Source organism: Telmatherina bonti (genome assembly GCF_933228915.1).
Source record: "Telmatherina bonti genome assembly, chromosome: 13".
NCBI lineage: Eukaryota > Metazoa > Chordata > Actinopteri > Atheriniformes > Telmatherinidae > Telmatherina > Telmatherina bonti.
In genome coordinates, this window is record NC_136611.1 from 29,500,048 (window position 1) to 29,518,186 (window position 18,139).

Here is an 18,139-nt window from a genome sequence, read left to right on the forward strand (position 1 = left end):
GGAAAAAAAAGTTTTTTAACAACCACGGGCTGTTAGACACAAAGTCCTTAGCTGTTTACCAAACTGTTCAAAATGGCAGGAAAGGCAGCAGGCGTCAAACTGTCCAATTTACAGCACTGCAAGAGGTTTCATAACCTCTGCAGCATTCACTTTATTGAGACCTTAAATGGACAGGGAGGCTGGGTTTGGTGGGACGGGAGGAGGTAGTAATTCACATTTTTAAGTAGCTTGTAATCGTGATCAGTGTGACTGCTTTTCAGCCCTGTTAAAGAGCATCTGTAATAATTGTAAAAATAGAAATTATTTTCTCTACACTTGTAGGCTCTAATCACTAAACATTTAACGAATTGAAAAGCTGATGTTAGAGAGGGAAAAAGGCAGTCAAAGGAAGGGAAGAGCACAGCAATGAACCACACAGAGTTTGCCATCCTACTGGGTCTATCTGCTGTTGAGTGGGGGTCAAGATTGAAACTGAGGTGGGGGTATGAGTGGCAGGTCTGGACTCTAAAAAGAAACTGCCAGAAGCTAACACTGGGCGGTATGTGCGGCAAGTCACAGTTTTTACGACTGTGACTTTGGTAACCTAAAATTGGAGGGCTGGGTGATTATAGATTTTAATTATAAATAAATGAATGTTGCTTTAGCTTCATATTAAAATAATCTCACAGCCATGCACACATTTGATCTACATGGAACTTGGAAATGCACCATGCTGTGCTCAACTAATTAATCTTAAAATGTGCTTGCAGGGTCTGGTGAAAATAAAGTGTATTATAAATGGAAAAGGCTTCTGTTTGGAACAGCTGTACCTGATGAAACTACTATTTGGCATGTTGTACCAAACATTTTAACTCCCACCTGCTGTACCTGCTTTCGGTTGGCTCCCAGGGTGTGTGCAGGTTGTGAAAATGTTTTTTTATTTGCTTGTGTGGTCAACCTTGACTCTCATTAGCTCACATCCAGAGGAAGAAAAGTGCTATGCTGCTTTTATTGGTACCACTCTAAAATGACTGGTGTTCCATTCAGACTGTTTGCCAGCAGGAGAAAGAGGGCTGGATGATGGCCAAGGGAAAGTATGGCACACTGGGACGGGAGGATAAAAGTGGATCTAATTGAGCGTATACATGTGTTCGGACTCACACACACATTCCAGGCCGATTCATTTTGAGTTGAATTGACTGAAAATGTAAAAAGAACCACCAGTTAATGTACCACAAAAGGCCATTCATAGATGTTTTGCAGTTTCATACAAGAAACTTTCTCCAAGAACTGAATTTGTCGGCTCTAACTTTTCCCGGCCTTGCTGGAAATCACACACCCTAACGCACTCCAATTTCCTTTAACAGATTTTTTTGTTACGCTGTAGTGCTGTCTGGGTTTTCTATTCACTCCACACTACCTCTAAGTGGTGATGTTGCTAATGCTAAATCTAAAGAAGCATGTTTACGACAGCTTTTTTTATTTATTTGCTTATAAATCAGAAAGATATGAGTCGTCTCATGTGTTTCCTCTTCCACCAGTTGGATGGGGATAACCCTCAAGGGGGAGAAGTGTGTTTGCATCAGACAGTATGGCAAAAGCTTGGTTTAAAGGAACAGCTAAGCACATAAACAAAACTGCAAGCTGCCGCAGAGTGGTGAGAGAGATTGAAAAGAAGAATGAATAAAAGCACATTAAATAGACAGAAGCAAAACAAGGTAAGTAAGGACGGCATATTAAGGGCTTCCCTGTTGGATCTGGCCGTTACAGATATGCCAGCTTTCAGAAGTTTTTCCGAAATATCATACAGACTCTCCCTTTCCAATGACTTCCAGAGAACACGAAACATTAGCTCTGAGCAGGTTGGTATACTTATAAAAGTAACATCCTTCCTTCTCCCCTGTCCTTAGAAAAGCTCTTGGTTGTTGGGATGTTTTGCTACATACACTGGTGTACATTATTCCTAACAAGTTCTGTGCTCTGATGTGTAAAAACATGGGAGAGTTTGTGTGTGGCCAATCGCCTTGCAGCAAACAGGCTGGAGGGCAATGGGTCCTCCCTGATGAGGGATTAGACCAGGCTTTTTAATTACAGCTTCAGAGTCCCTGGAGTAAGAGCTCCACACAACACACCCCACTCCTCTGGAAGCCTGTATTAACAGCTCGTTGTAACAACATTCACATCTGCATCCACAATGCTGCTGCACAAGCTTTTTTCTGTAATTGTGGGTAGATTTTAAAATCTCCATTTAGGACAGGTAGCAATTTGGTATGTTTTCATTAGTATAAAATCACGTAAAATCAGTCATTCATATGTACAGACAGAGCGTATCCCTTTCCATCATGTCCCATAACAGACAAATCAAACCCAGGCTCCAGAAGGGGGCCTTTTGCATCCAACACAGATTCTTCTTAAGGACTAAAATGGAGCAGTGAGGTAAGAGGAACCAGTTGGTTGCAATCTGAAACTTCACCACTAAATCCTGAACACTGATCCTTTAGACTTTTTTTCTTACATCTAAGCAGCAGGTGATAAATTTAGGTTTAAGTTCAAAACATATACAGAGTATTTTATAAGAAGGAAGGAATTTATCAGGATGGAATTAACTGACAGCATGTGGTTGCACATAACTGATGGGAGTTAAAACTAGTTTTTAAACAGTGGTATTTCTACAATAGTTTTAATCAGAGAAGTAGAGAATCATGGTTATTTTACTATCACAAATATAAAATACTTATTTATTTACTAAAGAAAGTAACTAACAGTAACTCTTTAGCCCAAGGTCCTTGAGGGCCACAATCCTGCAGGTTTTCCATGTATCCCTGTTTCAACACACCTGACTCAAACTAGTAATTGTACAGAACTTCATTAGCTGTTGAATCCATTTAATGTAAGCCACGTGTGTTGAAACAGGGATACATCCAAAACTTGCAGGACATCGGTCATCAAGGACAGACTACTGGCACCCCCGCTTTAGCCTTATTGTGTACTGGGGGTTTTCATTTGAAGGTTTATAGTTTCCAACTTGTCTCATTTATCATTAAGGGTGATGTGTGCATTTACAGGGTAAAACTATGTAAACAGAGAGGAAATAAAACATGCAAAAGCAGTATTACTGGATCGACCTAAAGGGTGGAAGCAGCAAGCGGTGACTTAAGACGAAGCGCGTTAAGAGTATAGAAGTTGTATTAAGCTTGTGATGACGCAGACTGTGTTGCGCTCTGTCGCTGTGGCCTGTGTGGACACAGAAATAGTGGCATGGTGGGGGAAAAAAAGCCATAATGGTACAAAAACACACTCACCTTCAAGTTAGACGATTTATCCTTTCAGAAAAACAACAGAACAAAGTAGAGGACGAATGAACAAAAGAACTTTTAAGAAGCACACAACTGGGTGAACACCAAGGGAGTTGGCTAATAATAATAATAATAATAAACATAAAAAATCTTATAAACAAAGCTATGAGAGGGAGGTGAAACCTCTTTGGGCTTTAGGATTATGGGATTTAGAGCTGTTAAGAATGGAAATGTGGAAGTGGAATATAGGGTGTTGTGTGGTAGCAGTAATCCATAACCATAATGTAATGTAGAAATGGATCAGGGGGACTTTGTGGGATTTTGCTGCTCTGAGTTTACTGGAATTTACAACAATACAACTGCTAAAGTGTGATAGCACAAGGCAGGCTGGATATCTACCCCATACAGTACCACAGTCTATTTTAACTGCACATTACAGCTTTTTTTTTTTTTTTTTTTTTTTTTTGCATTACTCAAGTAAGGCCTCTCTGCCTTACCTTGGTTTCTGTGCGTCGTGTGGTTCCATCGTCAGAGGTGACCACAGAGACATGGGAGGTGGGGGTGCCGGGATCCTCCTCTATGGTGACTGTTTCTTCTACCACCTCCTGTGGCTCCTGCATCATGGCCAGGGAAGTGGCGTTACTGGGGCTCTGCTCCTACACAGAAAACGGAATACAAAATAAGAATAAAAGCAATCATCATTTAAAGCATTAAAGCATCATAAGCGTCATAACGCAGCATGGAGAAAAACAATATCCAGGTAATCTTCTGCTAGACATACACCATGATGGATCTTTAAACGTGCTACTGCAGCCACAAATTTTTATTGTAATACAGCAAGGAAGGGCATGCATAAGAACACCGCAAATGAAGCCTATTAAATATAATCCCATCTGTAAGTTGCAATGCGACACTTAAGGATCGGATAATACAAAGCGTGAAACACACTGCATGAATTATAATGTGTTTAGCTACACACAGAGAAGGGTATAAACAAAAAATGCAAATGAAATGAAAATAAGCAAACAATGTACAGACTAAGAAAGGTGGTGAATGAAATACCGATTCTAAAATTATGTGAATAATGATGATGTGGCCACAATGAGAAATTAGAAAATATTTTACAATTACACATCACAGCACATATGTGCACTAGGGGGTGGATAAAGCTTGTCAAATATTCCCACTCATCTCCACTACAGAATAGTTTAAACATGCACAGTTAGATAGATTTGTGCATAATCAGCTCATAAAAAAAAAAAATTTAAAGAAAATTTGCACAAAAGCATTACAGAAACTCTAATACTGGACAAAAGAAACCAGTTAATTCCCATTAGAAGAGGGAAAATATTACAATACTTGAGGTAGGTAGGTAAAAATAGCCTCACTGAACTTCTATTTGACAGTGAGGGGGGGTGGGAATAGGGAATACAACATAATATGGCTCTGAGAGAATGTTTTCATAGTCAGACAAAGCCAGATTTTTAAAGTCAAACTCAAAAACAATGAAAATCCAATCCAAGAGCTCACCAATGGTATTAAATTATTTCCTACAGTTTACTTCATACAGCGTTGAAAGAAAGACTTCTATGAGCACACAAAACATCTTAATGACAGTAAACAAAGAAAAGAGGCAAAATTAAAGATTTACATCTCTGATTAATCACAGCCTGTGCGATGAAACTCAGAAAGAAACAAAATGAACTGAGTATTGCACAACTTCTACCCCGCTAATACCTCAGACAAAGTCAAAGCATATTTCATGGCAAATGAAACCTTGAAGGACGATATTTGCTTCATATTTCATTGAGGAGCCACAAACTTGAGGAAGAAATGTCTCCATGGGTTATGGATGAAAGTGACTATTGAGTCCTGCTTTCGTCACCTGACTGCATGAGAAAGCAAGAGAAAAATGTGTCTGCTTCTGCATTTTCTGCAGTTGATAAACAATATGAAGCCAGCGATTGGAGGCAGGGACCTGCTGGTGTATACAGCTTTCAAGACTGCGTGAGGAAGGAACGCACTTGAGGCAATCACTGATAACCAAAACAGCATGGAGCCAAAAGAAGGAGAGGAAATCAAAGGTAATGGGGAAGACTGAGATGCTGAGAATGGATGAAGGACATAGAAATGGATATTAACGTTTTTCTTACAACAGGATAAGAGAGGAAGCAGAAGCTTATATTCTTCTGGTCCATATAGCTGTAACTGATCTTTTCCATAATGTCTCACATGCAGTTATTAATGCAGCCACTGTTTGTTTTCCTGTCCACCTAAAAGCTGGTGCTGAAACAAAGACCAAATATCTTTCATTCAAAGCAACTTTTTTAAAAGCTCCCGTGGATCTTAATTGCAAGATAAAACAGCTATAGTGTAAAAAAAAAAAAAAAAAAGGGAAAAAAAGGAATTCTTTGCCTTTCTCCACCCCATTACCGAAAACTATCTGCAAATTCTCTTCACATGCATGAGACTGGAAAGAAAAGAAAAGAAAAATATCACCAAAGCTTTGGTGTGCAATGGAATGAAGACCAATAAGGATGAAAAAAAAAAAAAGGTTTCTGCGTAATTCCCCATGTCGTTTTGTCGAAACTCTACAAGTGATGGCTTTTGGAGGAAGACTGCTTGTTTTTTTCACATCTTTGAAGGCACTAATAAGTGAACAATTCTTCATTGATTGGACAACTTCTCTGAGGCTTCAAAGCCGACACAGACCTCATTGATCTCCGGTCCTTCTTGCTGATAAGCCAAAAGTTTGCACTTTTCCCAAAAGTTGGCATCTTTTCCCATAATCCCACAACCCCTCTATCCTCTGTGTCCCTGCTGGGGAAAAGACCTGGGTTCTGGTTTTGGGCAACTCTATTACCTCCTAGAGCTACATCTAAACCTTTGTGCCTCTTTTCCATTCTTTTCTTTAGTTTAGAGTCAATTAATATGAAGTTATGTCATCGTACATGGAAAAAAAAAAAGTTTCCATCAACTAGGATGAATTTCTGCTGCTTCAAAACACACATTTTTACACAACTGACCTCTGGCTAAGCTGCCCTGAAGCAAAGCGGCTTCAAATGATGATGAGGAAAAGTAAAGGCCAGGACTGATTGTTTGCCTCCAGTCAACATACGTCTATTTACTGTCACTAATTTCCCTCAAGAAAAAACCAGTGGATAACTTGTTTCTCAGAATTGCTGACAACTTTCAACGCCACGAGATGCTAATTAAAGGTTGTTTGAATAATTACAATAAAATCTTTGTCACAGCCTGAAATGAATTTGGCCTCAGTTGTCTATCGCCTGGCTTACACCTGCAACTTTCTGTTAACGTTAGTCACATTACTTTAGAAGACATTAAACAAACATAATTCAGCTATGTAACATATGTGGACCAAGATATGGTCATGTGTATTGCATGGTTTATCTTTTTAGGACTGAAATACTGGGTTTATGCGCTTCTGAATTCATCTGCTCCTCAGTCTCAACAAACTGGCTCCTTTCCCGTCACATTTACTCCTTTTTCTGGTTCACTGAATAAACCCAGAGGAGAAAATGTCAAAGCTGGAAAATGTATTAAAAGCCGTGCCATCTCACATTTGTTTAAAACATGCAGTGCATGGAAAAACACTAAACACGAAGTAAGGAGACCCTTAGAGGCTAGCAGGCAGAGCCGCTTCTTCATCTAAGCTTATTGCCATATCTCTCATTGACTTCTCCAGTTCTCTCCATCTTGTTTCTGTGTGTGAAGTGAGGGAGGAGTTGAATTCAACATTACAGCCCCTAAATAAATGATTAAAAGCCGTCTGGCCGTCGGGTAGCATAGCTTTTGGCTGATCACAAGGAAAAATGAGGCCGATTCTGAGATGACTTGGAAAAAGCCGTCAAGGGTAAGAAAGGTGGAGCACAGTAAGTTAATGGTTGATCCCTGAAAGACGAATGTTAAAGTGACATAAAGGGCGTAAGGAAGAATGTGATTAAGATGGGGGAGAAGTTTGATCAAATATAAATCTAGAACTTCAAAGCTGGATAAGACAGCTTCTAACTGGGTTGGTTCTTCAGAATTTCATCTGCTTCCCTGCAAATCCTTCCCAATGATCATAACAGTAACAGTCAAACCTGGATAAAGAAGACAATGACGCATAAACACACCACTCGAATACAATAAAAACTTTTAATACCCCAGAAATCAGAAGCTTGTAAGAATCAGATCCATCAAAAGTAACAAAATAGACTTTAGGGACCCTTAGCGAAGTAAATACAGAAGCAACAACAATGCTTGTCTCTTTGCCTTTCTGTCTTCACTTTCGTTAAGGAGACAAGAGCTGGTAAGAGGTTCAGCAGTTAAATCACTTCTGTTCAGTCAGCAGTAACAGGGAGGCTGAGGCATATAAAAGACAGGGATTTTGTTCAGAAGAAGGTCTAAGGATTTGTACAACCTGCACTTCACACAGTCCACAGTAGTTAAATCTGACTAGCAGTGGAGGAGGGCTGACTCGGGTGGATAGTGAAATCCCATCTTACTGACTGAACAATGCCTTGACCAAGAAGGCTATTACATTGGCCAACTTCTGCATGGATGAAACCTGCAGTAGGCTTATACAGAGAAAAAAGTTAAACTCTGAAAAGACTTTTTTTTTTTTTCCACATTAAAGTGTCTGTCAGACTGATTACATTCCTCAAAAATTGAACACCTACTTAGCTCAAACAATCAATGTCTCTATAATGCAACAGCTTTCATAAGAGCCTTTGAACAACCTCTTGTGGATTATATTTCACTATAATAGATCATGTGGACGCATACAGCCTCCTTAATGTTACTAATCTTAACAGCAATGGAGGGCTATACAGGAAAAAACAGAAAGAGGACGACCAGGAATACAAAGGCAGAAGATTAAGTGATACAGCAGTGTCAATTAGCAGCAGCCTGCTATCTGCCATCAATCCACACTCATTCATCATCTGTGTTCAATAAGCTGCCTCAGTGTTGTCTAAGAGTGGAGAGATAGAGTAAAATGGACGAGAGTAAGCAGATAAGGGGCTTTCCTCTCTAAAGGATGAATCATCTCTTGTGGTTGAGGGAGTCATTCATAAGTGTTGCAGGGATGTTTAAATTGCTAATATAAATTAATACATAGATTTAATTGATACTGTAGGGATAGAACTAAGAAAAGCATCTTGAAGGGAGTAGTATTCTGATTCTATAAAGGCAAACTTGCGATTGTGCACCTTTTAAAACATGTTCTGATGTTAGATCAACCAGTTTCACCCCATTTTTTATGATCTAATAAAGGTCTAGGTTCCTGTTTGCAGAAAAACTCCCATTAGATGCCTGACTTCCATAGATATGAATTTATCTTAGAGTCATGCCAAGCAGATCACTACTTTCAGCTGTTTCACTGTCATGCTGGCAGTTAAATCTCACTCTCAACTCATCGCATACTGCAGCTTGGTCAAGAATTCATCATGTTCCTTTTCAACGCCGTTCCATATGCATCAATTTCCCAGGAAACTGCTCAACAGCTGCAAGCTGCCAGCTTCTGCAGTGAAAAGTGATGCACAGTCTGAGATCATAGCACATGTGAACATCAGTAACAGTAAACATTGACTGTTTAAGGGGGTCAAAAGGAAGGGCAAGGATAAGCACACATGCCATCATCATAAATAAAAACTTGTTTGAGTTCAGCTGTGTTTGTTTAATGGATTAATACTTCAAATCAGTTTATGTCAACTTCTTATTTCAAACAAAAACAAGCTGATAACCAAATTAAAATATATTGTTAAAAACTGTACTGAAATACAACAAGAAACACTGAGCAGAGATGAGATCCACTGAGATCTAATGAAGTGGTAAAGAAAAGATTTGGAAATGAAGGAAGGAAAAAAAAACCTTTAAAGGCACAATTTAATCATAAGACATGGAAATCCAACATTTTTTTCCACTTAATTTTCAAGTTTTGTTTTTGGTTTATACTTTGACTTCCTTTGCTTTACTACTCTCTTAAGTGTAAAAAAAATAAACTGGATTAGGATCAAACAGTAAAATAAGTAAACGTGTGGCAGAATGGTTTCACACAATGAATTACATTTTATTGAAAATAAAAAAGCTTTGCTCATATTTTCTGAGTAGTCAGGATGTGATGAGTTGGAGTTCGAACAACCTGTCACGTTTACCATTGATAAGACTGCCACTCCAGTTGGATCCTGCAACACTTTACTGCACTACCATGAAATCAGCTGCACACCAGCATTCACCTGTAGGTCACAACTCTTCTCTCCGTTTGAGAAGATGTCTATGTGGCTCATCCCCTGCTAAAATAAGATTAGTATTTTCTTATGAACTGTGATGAAGATCATTACTATTAGACAAAAGGATGTTTAACCCTTTAAGGTCCTGGCATACCATTTAGTAAAGATAAATTTGCAGTGACTTTGATTAATTTAAAAAAAAAAAAAAGAAAAGAAAAGAAAAAAAAAAACCTACCTGAGCCATCTCTACCGATTGGTTTGGGTATGTAAAATCCAAAGTAAGTATTTGTTATAACACTACTGTTTTAAATCTTAACCATTTTACTGCTGTTACATTATCATTAACTTCTTCTAACATCTCAACCATTTGCTGAAAAACATTTATTCTGTTTATTCTTGTCCAAAATAGAATAATGTAGAGAAACATTTTTTCTTGGCCTAAAAGTTAAAGGGTTAAAAAAAAGTAGTAGAGACTCTTAAGTATAAGCTCCATTTAAATAGTAAAATTAAAAGTAAAACATGTAAAACCTTAATTTAAAGTTTAAATTCAATGTTGGGGAGGCAAGAAAGTCAGTTATCTGCAATAAATGATTCTTTTGAACAGGACCACATGTTTCCAATTGCAAATTACAGCAGATACACTTGAGGGACACATTTCCCACTCACTCCTACACCAGGGCAAAAATTAGATCTGTGTGTCTCAGTCTGCACACAGTGGGAGGGAGATTCTGGCTCTTCCAGTCTGAGACAGCACACCCTGTCAGATCACCACCTGGTCTTGCATACTGGTGTGATCAGAGTCACCTTCCCCCCAAATTTTCTCGCGTGCACACATACAACATACACACAACACACACAACATACTCAGACTTTGCCTTGCCCCTGCACAGCGACTAACAGGATTTCACTCCGGAGCCATGCCAGCAATCATTACATGGCTCTTACACAATTAATCCTCTAGCAAAGATCGTGCAGCCAACCTTGGGTCGTCCAATTTCCCATCAGCCCCTTCTGTTTCTACCACCTGCCTTCCCAGCAGCCCTCCGTAGCAAAGAATCACATGATGAAGTTCAAAAGAGAAAGAGAAATAACAAGAAAGTGTGTGAGAGCATGGACTTGGATGAAAAAGCACACGTGAACTGTGGGTGTGTGATCTGAAAATCCTAAGTGAGAAGAGAAAGGGGGCTAGAAAGGCAAACACTCAAAACAGCACGCTCCCCAAGGGGTAAAACAAATAAATGAACAAATAAAAACAGGAAAAGGGAGGAATTCAATCATAGCCAAAGCCAATCAGCCAGGTCAGGTCTCAGTTACAAGGCAAAGGTCCTAACACGGAAATAATTAGAAGTTCAACTGACCTGGCTGGATGTGCTTTAATGATCTCTGTGTATTTCTGCATTTTGATTGTAAAAATCCTTCAACTGGGTAAAGGGGTGAATCACACAAAAAAAATAAGTAATGAGGGAGGGCAAAGTCCTGATGAAGCAGCTGGGAATGACAGAACCTTAATCTCTCTTCTGGTGACTGATCCTGGGCCAAATCTGGGCTTCTCTTGCTCCCTCGTCTCTTTCACGCTTGGCCTCTTGGTTTCAGACGCCTCCATTATTTCCCACTCCAGGCCTTTTTTTTTTTCCTCCCACTTCTTAGAAGCTCCTGTCTGCTTCCCCCACACCACCCTCTGTCGATGTGCCCTTTTGTTCCTTTGCCCCAGTGCTTTGAGACAGCACAAAACTTATCCGGGCCTTGACAGACTCCGGCTTGATTGCTTCCCGACAGGACATCGCGACCATATTTTCCCACTCAGAGCAGACTATCTAGTGACATATGGAAACCCCAGCATAACCCTCAAGAACATTCGACACCACCTTAATCTCAAGAAAGAATGATATTCCCATGCAAATTGGCCGGGAGATATTTTGAAACCTTGGATAATTTCTTACATATGTCGTCAATTACGCACCGTACATACAAACACGCTTGCACAGACGGAGTCACATACCGCATATGTTTTCCTTGTAATTCATGGCCGGGAGTCAGATTAGGAGTCAAACATCCAGAAAGTCACACTAACCATGGAATTCATGTCAGCAGTCAGCAATCTGAGCAGTGAGAGGGTAAATAAGTTGTGCAGTTACTCAGTAAGAAGCAGAGGAGACAAAGAGAAGGAGACGGATAAGGAATAAAAACAAAGGAGGAGGAATCACTACATCCTGTCGAACAAACTAAATTTATGAGCGTTGGAGGGGGGGGGGGCAACTTCCATCGTCAAGGTTTGATTGTTTGGACAGCGGGTGCAGCCATGAGAGTGGTTTTAAAAGAATTCAGCATCGCAGATGAAGATTAAAGGTAGCACGGAGCAATTGGCGGCTGGTGGGCGGGGTGTGTGGGGCACTGACGGGTTTGCTATGATGGTGTAAACTCTGGGATCCTGAGGGGTGGCTTATTTGCAGTGCCCCTCCCTTCCTCTCAGCCTCTGGATCCCTGTCAGTATAATTCTGTCAGAGAACTGGTGACTGGGGGAGGTGTGTGTGTGAGTGTGTGTGTGGGGGGGGGGGGGGGGGGGGGGGGGGGGGGGGGGTGTCCTCAAGCTTTGGCAGAAGCGTAGTTCATGTGAGGTCTACAGTTGATGCAGGGAGCTGGAAAGGGGACATATGCTCCAATTCCTGTCAGGCTACCGATGCAATACTTATTGTCCCTCTGACACCCTCTTTCCAAAAGTTGTCTGCATGGGCAGCCGGAGGGTCTCCCATTTAGCAGATATTTACCCCTCCCTGTCCTCTATTACTGGCTTTCTCCTGAGTCTCTTGTGTTGAAAACAGCAAAGCCAGAGGCATTGAAAATGTAGGACTTCTAACAAGCTTAGCAGATTTCTCTCATTGCTTTTGGAGAAAATGCTCTCCTGTGGGAGGGTGGTGGTGGGATGTGTGTATGGGCTTTTCTCCATGAAGAGGGTTTAAGGTCATTGAGACAATGTCATATCACTTGAACACTGAAATGAAAAAAATATGTGTTTTTAGAGACTTCCTTCCAAACTGTATAAATATCTACAGAATACTGCCTCTAGGAAAGCAACAGGGATGTGTTTATTCTAATAATCAGTCTAATTAGGAAGTCAAGAGGCAGTTAAACTACTCGTAAACTTGACTACCCCTCTCTAAAATGTACTGAAAGAAATCTTATAACCCGCAACCTCTAAAAATTTGCAGAACCAGCCCAGTCCATCACAATGACGGCAACTTCTTTTCAAATATATACCTGGTCACATGAGACGAAACCCCCCTCTCGGGATATTTTTATGGCCTCATGCCAACTTTCTGATAAAGAATTAGGTTCATTTTGTGGGTAACAGCTCAGCGTCAGAGCCACAGGCAGAGGCCAAGCCACAAGGACTGGTCGATGGAGAAATCCCAGATGATTTACTCCTAGCCTTCAACAGGTCAAGTGATATGGTTAGGTTGGATGTATATGTGTCCTATAAAGGAGCCATTGTGTAGCTGGGTAAATCTATCGGGAGGCCTGAGCTATAGCCTCGTGACTTTATTTATTAGTTTCTCTCTGTCAGATGAAAAGAAATGTGATATTTTATCTGTCCTATCCAGCTCTGCTCTAGAGGGCTTTTGCACAGTTCAAGGTATGCATGCTCGTGTGTGTGTGTGTGTGTGTGTGTGTGTGTGTGTGTGTGTGTGGTTGTGTGTGTGTATGTGTGTGTGTGTGTGTGTGTTTGTGTGCTGCTAAACGCTGCAATGGCCTCTGACTGCTCCCATCAGGGTGGGCACATTTTCAAATAAATCAGTAAAAATATTTTTAAACCTGATTAAATCCAGAACTTTCAACCTTTTCATACCCATTTCATCTGTCGTTAATTCACGTCTTGTGAGTGTACTTTGCACTTTGTAACCTTGTTTTAAAGATTAACATAACAGCACTGTGAAATTCTGTCTTCTTTCAATAATTCTGCTTTTTTAGTAAGGTGAGGTCACATAACACTCATGTTATACCATGGTGCCTCAGGCGGTAAGGATAAGGATCTTGCTCAAGCACAACCTAGCTGAGATCAGTGTTATACCCTCCACCTCTTCAGTTGAAACTCAAATGTCAACAATTTAGGATGAAGTGACATCTACAGGCACAAACAGCTAATTGCAACCAACAGAAAACACTCCAGTCCACCACCAAACAACAGTGGCCATGAAAATATCAAAAGGCCTGCTGCAGAATCAATGTATTATCCCCTCTGGTCTTCTGCAGTAGCATACCGGTGCAACATGGCTAAAGAACAATGAGGAACAATTGAAGAACAATTAATTATACTAAGGTAAAACAAGAACTATTATTATTATGGTATGCCTCTCCATATGGATAAAATCAGGTTTACACCATAATACTCTGAAAAACTTTAAGAAGGGTAAGAAGAAGCACAAAACTTATTAAATCCTATCCCTTTTTTCTAAATTTCATTGCTATACTCAATATATGTCACAGAAATTACATAAACTATGTCTGTCGAACTACATACAAGTACATCATTGGCTATTGGATCCATTTAATGGAAGTCAGTTGTGTTAAAACAGGGATTCACCAAAAACCTGCAGGACAGTGGCTCTTGAGGACTGACTTTGGACACCCCTGACAGTCACTTGTATAGTGCATACAAAATATGCAGAAGAGTACATACCTTGAACTCTTACCATTTTGGTATGATAACTAGTTGAGATGACAATAATGGCTGACAAAGTGTATAAATAACACCGGAAAAGGGTGAAATGATTGCAGCTGCAGTCTTCAAATGCATACTCTGGGACAGCAGAAACTTGGCAAGCAGTTATTCTTTACTGCATGCTTGAGCTGTAGGTTTACAGTCAAAGATAAATAGTCCACCATAGCCAAAGTGTCGTCCGGTATAATACTAAATAACATTCCCTTTACTTATTACTTGGTTATTACTTTCCACAATGGCTAAGAGCTTCTAGTTACGTCAGTAAAACTACAAAAAAAGATACTTTTGAGAAAAAGAACCTCATTTTGAAAAAACATTTTACTAAAACAATTATGCAATAAAAAAAACAACAACAAATAGAACTCCGTTAAATGAGAGGATGGAAGCGGTGAATGTTTGGCATTTTCATTTGATTTGCTAAACAAATCATCTCGTTCAACACTGCCAACAAGGTCCATTTTAAATATTTGATGTGTGTTAAAAACAACCTTCCTTCAGGAAGCTAACAACAGCGGGCCGGAACATTCCTCTAATGTGAACAGAGTTCTTCAGAGTTTAGAGCCAAAGCTTACTGTGAAACACAACCACATCTGATATGAGCGGGTCAGCCAGAGTACACAGACACGATGCCCTCTTCATCACACCAAAACAAAGCCACAGCGCCTTCTCATCTCCCAGTGTTGGAAATGACAAACATTCTGTTTGAATCGACACAAAGAGATTTTTTTTAACGACAAAGCCCATAGCGGCAATAAATTCATAGGGAGACAAAGACAAGGCCACCGCTGTCTGGAGCTCATCTCTTCTACTGCCTCTAGAAGACTGTTTTTTGTGTCCAGATGACATTGTCTTGCACTGATTCAGACCTTTCATTTAGATATTAAAGGTGACATAAACACACAAATAAACACAAATTCATTCACAAGCTGAAAACAAGTCCAGCTGATTTCCTTTGATTATTGAAAAGAGGTTAAAATAAGGCAAAAGGACAAGAGAGTGTTTTCGGTGTGTGTGCTGTGTGACTTCTTGTGTGTGAATCAGGCAAAGCAAAAAGTCTTTTAAGCTGACTTTCAAAGCTACAAGCGGATGATGAATATTTAAAACCAGGCATAAATCTGAAATATAATTTTGGTAGCATGCCTTTTTTGCATGCTAAATGAGCAGAAAGTACATTTCCACCAAAAACCATGTTGCAAAAATAAATACGATTTTTGAAGCCGAGGCACATTTACTACAAGTTTAGCTTTCATCACAAACATTTGTGGGCTGACTTAAAATATCTAAAATACGGCATTTTCAGTGATCAAGAGAGCACTCTAGAGAGGGAGTATGCATTATGGATGCAGGGTAAAGCTTTTTGGCTGGATGTGAACGGAGAAGGCGTCTGCTGCAAAGCTGCAAAGGAAGGATGGGCGAGCGAGTGGGTACTTTTCAAAGTTTTTTTCTTTAGTTTGCTCGGTGAGACAACTTTGAATTTCTTTTTAACACAGTCATTCCCAAGTTCTGAGGAGCTACCTTAGGCAGAGAAAATATCCAGCACCTAAGTGTTTGCTCTTCTCAAATTTTACTTCTGTGTCATGCACTATTCATGTGTTGGGTCTGTGTTGCGTTGCTCCGCAGGTGGTTGGGGGGAAGAGGCGGATGCAGATGAAATATGGATTATCTCCTTTCTGTGTCTTGCTAAGCCCCACTTTGCTGGCACCGCTGCTTTTCAGTGTGCGTCCCCCCCCCAAAACAACCCACCTCCCACTCAGACAGCCAGCTGCAGGCCTAGCATCTGGCTGCTAGATCCCCGCCTAGTCTTTAATCAGCCAAACACACACACTCACAAACATCTTTATCCGTCTTGCCGTATGATGAAACGACCCCCAATCTGTATTATCTGCTGCCGTTCTGTGTTTTCCGTGCAACAGGAAATGCTGACTTCTGAAGATTTAGAATTCCCCTAAACAGGATCTTCACCCGAAATAGCCATTAGCTGGAAGAGGATGGATGGCAGCCCACAAGCTTCAAACTGTCCAATTAAGATCTACTTCAGAGTAGTTTGGATGACAGATATCATCCAAACACGGGTGAAGCAGCGACTCCCTACCGGAAGGAAATTTCAGCCAAGCCCTTTAGAGTCCATTGGGGCATCAACCAGAGCTATTCCAAATGCTTAACGCCCACACTCCCACGCATCCATCCCAACTCACACTGTGGATTTACACAAAAAGGTTGTTCAGATCTTGTACAACTCGGTGTTAGCAACCGCATTGTGGAAATAGCATCACTTACTGCACACACCAGTCTTTTTCACACATTCTTTTAAACTAAATAAATAAATAAAGCCAAAACAAAAATTTTGTGGTTATCTGCACATGCATTGCCATTTCACCAGTATAGCAAATATACCAGCTGATATTTTCTGCATCTTGACCCAAAAATATAATATTTTACTTTATGCGTAACATGTCAATTCCTTTAAATCTATAACTAACCACAGGGGACAGTGGCCCACTGAGGAGCAGAGTGTGAGATCCCTGATCTGATGAGAGGTTCAACTACATTTACATTAGCAGCCAGAAACCGGATTTGATACAGATTTGATTTGGTGGTTAATTGTTATAACTTTAGGTATGTTGCATCTGGCTAAAATGATGAAAATAAAAAACTTATAAATGAAACCTATATGGACATAGAAGCCATCATAGTTTGAGAGGAACAAGAAAGGCAGGACGGACAGCTTTCATTGTCTGGAACCACATACTGATGTGACACACACTGAATTTGAAAAGCTGAATTATTGGTTGGATTTTTTGTCTTCACATCCCTGAAAAACATTAGAAACAAGTCACATCAAAAGGGAAAAGAAGAAGAAGAAAAACAAAAAATCATTTTTAGGCACTTCAGCCTGGTCATTTGAATCTAATATTCTGGCCCCCTATGTGCACTCACTCATCTTTCTTGTAATGGCGGATTTGTAGAACCATCATTAACATCTAAAACTCTTTTTTTTCCATGAAAAAGTTTGGAAATTCGAAGAATTATTATTTTTTTGTTTATTTTGTTTATTTTTTTTACTTGTAGCCTACAGGTGATTATTTTGCTAAGAATGACTGATGCTAAGAAGGTAATTAAAAGATAAGCTAAGGAACTTTTCCTTTTCAACAGGTTGTTCAAATGCATCCACATTTTGTGAGAGTTTTCCTTTAAAAATCTGAAGCTCTTCTACACTTTTGCACAACAACCTTTTAATTCCCTCAACTTCAACAAATGACTGAAGGCATTTTCACCGCTCACGGTGGGAAGACAATTGTCAAAAGAAACAAATAGTTGTATCAGGCAATCTTACACAAACTTAACTGAAGATAATATAAAGTGAGAATACTATTCATTTTCCTAAGAACCACAAGCACCCCCCTAAGTAGCCCTTGGGTTCTTAAATGTCCCTTTTGTTATACATCTGCATCACAACTATTTCAACCTATAACCCATCTGATGGGAAGGAGGATAATCTAAATCATCATCAGACACTTGTGTGAATGGTGCTTCAGGGTGGTTCATAACCCGAAGAGGAAGCTGAAAAAGCTGCTGACAGAGTTGATGCGCCTGCCTGTCTACCCCTCTGATTATCAGAAACACTGAGAGGTTTGTGTGTTTTTGTCTCCGTTCGACAGAGGATGTCCGGTGCATCCCAGCACATCTGATTACCCACAATTCCAATGCAAAACCAAATCAGTTTAAACTCATCTCCTTCTCATAATTGACTAAAATAAAGGCTCTTTCCTGCATCTGTGACCAGGGATGTTTGGAAATTTAGCGTAACCTGAAACCAACGACACAGAGTTTTCATTTTGGTCTATATTTTGGGGGAAAACTAAACACAAACATGTTGAATGACCATTGATTACGAAAGATATTCAACTTCTGGG

The 18,139-nt window shown here is 40.0% G+C and overlaps 1 protein-coding gene across 6 annotated transcripts in view; it reads right to left on the reverse strand.

The window, feature by feature from the left end:
* arvcfb (ARVCF delta catenin family member b) overlaps window positions 1-18,139 on the reverse strand; it is a 130,985-nt gene that overhangs the window by 68,714 nt on the left and 44,132 nt on the right. For all 6 annotated transcript variants that reach the window (XM_079251399.1, XM_079251398.1, XM_079251397.1 and 3 more), the window contains exon 2: window positions 3,773-3,931. In XM_079251399.1, the coding sequence (XP_079107525.1) occupies window positions 3,773-3,898 (126 nt within the window). In that variant the 5' untranslated portion in view covers window positions 3,899-3,931. The remainder of the gene's footprint in view (window positions 1-3,772; window positions 3,932-18,139) is intronic.